The sequence below is a fragment of the Echinococcus granulosus genome (assembly GCF_000524195.1).
Source record: "Echinococcus granulosus chromosome Unknown EG_S00026, whole genome shotgun sequence".
NCBI lineage: Eukaryota > Metazoa > Platyhelminthes > Cestoda > Cyclophyllidea > Taeniidae > Echinococcus > Echinococcus granulosus.
Genome location: NW_020170406.1, coordinates 805,855 through 808,745, shown reverse-complemented (window position 1 = coordinate 808,745; position 2,891 = coordinate 805,855). Strand labels below are relative to the sequence as shown.

The following is a 2,891-nucleotide window of genomic DNA, read 5'->3' as shown; positions in this document are numbered from 1 at the left end:
CTCTGCGGCATCTTGATGAATGATGTCCGGACAGATGCAAGTCGTGTTCGTGGGCCTTTATTGTGTACTGGAAGGCACACCACAGGCTGTGCCACCACAGTCACAGTTAATGCTTTGGCAACTTTTTTGAATCAAAAGTCAGTGCATGACTTGGATGCACTGCATTGATCCTCTCCCCAACTCGTCTACAGTAGTACCTTCCCTTCTTTCCAGTGCCTTTGCAGATCAACATAAGCGAAGTTGCAGCTCGTAGTGTGGTCTTGAAATGGAGTCAACCCAGCGGACGACAAGATGGGCTGAGTGGTTTCCTGGTTCGAGTATATGAGAGGTCGCAGGATGGACGAAGGTCTCACGGCCACTCCGTTTCCAACTGCACCACCACTGTGGTCGACGTAGTTGATGATGTAAACATCTGTCGTGTGGACGACCTTCAACCCTCCACGAATTACAGCATCACTGCGACAACCTTCAAGAGACATCCGAGAGATGGGATCATCTATGGAGATGAGTCAGAGGCAATTGATTTTACCACGTGTAGGTCACATCCCGCTCTCTAATCACCTGCAATAATTATAGTTGATAAACTTAGGCATTGTTTCTACTAAATGCTCCACGCATGATTGATTGACCTTTGCCTTGCCTATCCTTCAGGCCATCCGCTTCCTATAATGGCAGTGACAGTCAGTCTCCTGTTTGTAATTGTGATTGGCCTTCTTTTTGCTGCATTTCTGTTTCGACATCAACTTCGAAAACTAGCCAGTCGGCTGAAAGAGAAGGATAATACAACTGACATGTCGCAGCCGTGAGTGCACTTTGTAGCCGGTTGCTCATGCTATACCATACTGCAGCATTTCTATGCAACATTCATTGAATTGCAAATCCGTAGGATTTGAACTGACTCACTACTTTGTTTTGTCGATGACACTAACTTTTGGTGAAAGAGGGTCACTTTATGCCTTCAATCTCACCTTTTTTGAAACAAGTACCACGCCAATCACTTTAGTCAATTAATCTCAACAGAACGTAATGGGTAGGTGAAGTAGCTGATTGAATTTTGACCTTGTGTGCTAGCTTCCCGTAGGGTTAAATTTTGAAGACTTGCTTTCATGTGCCAGGACCACGTAATCCATTGATTTGTGGCAGGTAACTTCAAGAAAATTTTCCTTATGTATTTCGACATTTTAGGAATTGGTGGACAATGGAACAAATTCCAAGGTATACTTTACAATATTAACTTTATCCCTTGAATATGGTAGTACATTCGTGAGACTGGGAAATTCGTTCCAGTGGCAAACTAACAGAATTCTGAAGAAAACTTGGTCTTAAAGCTGCTCTTATGCATCTAGAGTAAACCACCGCCTTTAATTCTAATTTTTATTATAATCATACTCATATATCTCAAATTATTAAAGGCAACTTTGCTCTCATTTAAAGCGGATCCTTCACAATTGAGTACCACCGACCATTCAGTCTGCAGTACCTGTCCCAAGTGTAAGTTGAACTCTGGCTAAACCTTACACTTTAACTATAGTAACAACAAATCTTAGAAAAATCCGGCAGACTGTTATAGCTCGCCCCGTTCATCCTACTTTTTATCAATTGTTAACTCAAACCCAATTGTTTTGAATTGCAAAGCCCGGCACCAGTGGCGTCCCAGCAACTTGACGCTTGCATTGAGTCCCTCGATTCGAACAAACAATTTATTCCGCACTTTATGGTAAAGTATTTTGTGGATGTTGCAGTAACAGTTCAAAGCTTGCTTTTCTTTGACTTGACATTGCACATTTTCAGACTGTACACTAGCCAATTGTCAGTTGTCACTTTTCACTCATTTAAGGCACCTTTCTGCGTTTACCTAATTAAAATAGCCATATTTCTGTGGAATCCACACTGACGCCAGTATTGTGTCTCTTGATTCAAATAAACAGTTTATCCCTCACTTTATGGTAAGGCATTTGTCACGCAATATTCTGTTTTCAACTAAATATCATAGCCATAATTTTGCAGAATTCCATGACCCAGAAACCCACATTGACATTTGATTCTTTGTGGCACTTCTATATGACCGAGTCAGTAATCGAAGGAGAAACTGTATAGCGAAATTAAGCTTTGTTGAATTTGTACAATTGCTTATGTTGCTGCCCATTTCACTTTCAAGTTGCTGAAGAAGATTGCAGTGACGGGGGTTGAGAATGAGTTTCACCTGACGAAAAATGCGGGACTGCAACGGAGGGAACTCAATCGCTACATTGATATGCTTCCATGTGCGTTGAATGGCCACTTTTATAAGCATCCCGAAAAGTGCCAAAGTGAAAAGCCGTTTCACTGCATCTGTTTTAGATGATCAATCAATTGTTATCTTGGGAAGGCGGTGGCCAAGAATTTTGGACGATCCCGAGCCCAAAATCACCGTAAGTTGCGATCGGTCACCCATCAAAATGGTTGCCTTTCTCCATGCTTAAATTTGCTTAAAAGACTGTTGGCTTAATAGTAGAACATGCGACTCTTTGCCTACAAATGCCGAGTTAAGTTGGACTAACAAATTTGCATTCCGCTACCGTTATCGCATGTATGAATCACTCCATTTTACTTAGCGAAGCTGTTCGTTGCGACAGTGTGACACAAGGTGCTGAACATCATATGACAACCGCTTGCAACAAACCATGCCATGGACTGGGTGCTTCTTGCTATAACAACAATATGGTCTTAATACTTTCCTGAGCGGCACAGAATTACGTGTATTTAGCTCTTGTGAGGGAGTTTCATTGTTCAGTTCGGTGGTACAGCTCTTGATCCCGAACTAAAACAGCAAAGCACCTGGGGTGTAACGATCGGTCTTCCTCTGAGACACTAACAAGGAACAGGTCAATGAGCTGCAAGTGATGAGTTTT

At 42.2% G+C, this 2,891-nt stretch overlaps 1 protein-coding gene across 1 annotated transcript in view; it reads left to right on the top strand. All coding sequences in view use genetic code 11, as the record gives it.

The window, feature by feature from the left end:
- The window catches only part of EGR_04316 (Myotubularin-related protein 6), a gene marked incomplete at both ends in the record, with an annotated part of 27,017 nt that overhangs the window by 4,722 nt on the left and 19,404 nt on the right, over positions 1–2,891 (top strand). The window contains 5 exons of the mRNA XM_024493565.1: positions 214–534; positions 652–802; positions 1,636–1,717; positions 2,159–2,264; positions 2,341–2,411. Coding sequence (XP_024352073.1) covers positions 214–534; positions 652–802; positions 1,636–1,717; positions 2,159–2,264; positions 2,341–2,411 — 731 coding nt within the window. The remainder of the gene's footprint in view (positions 1–213; positions 535–651; positions 803–1,635; positions 1,718–2,158; positions 2,265–2,340; positions 2,412–2,891) is intronic.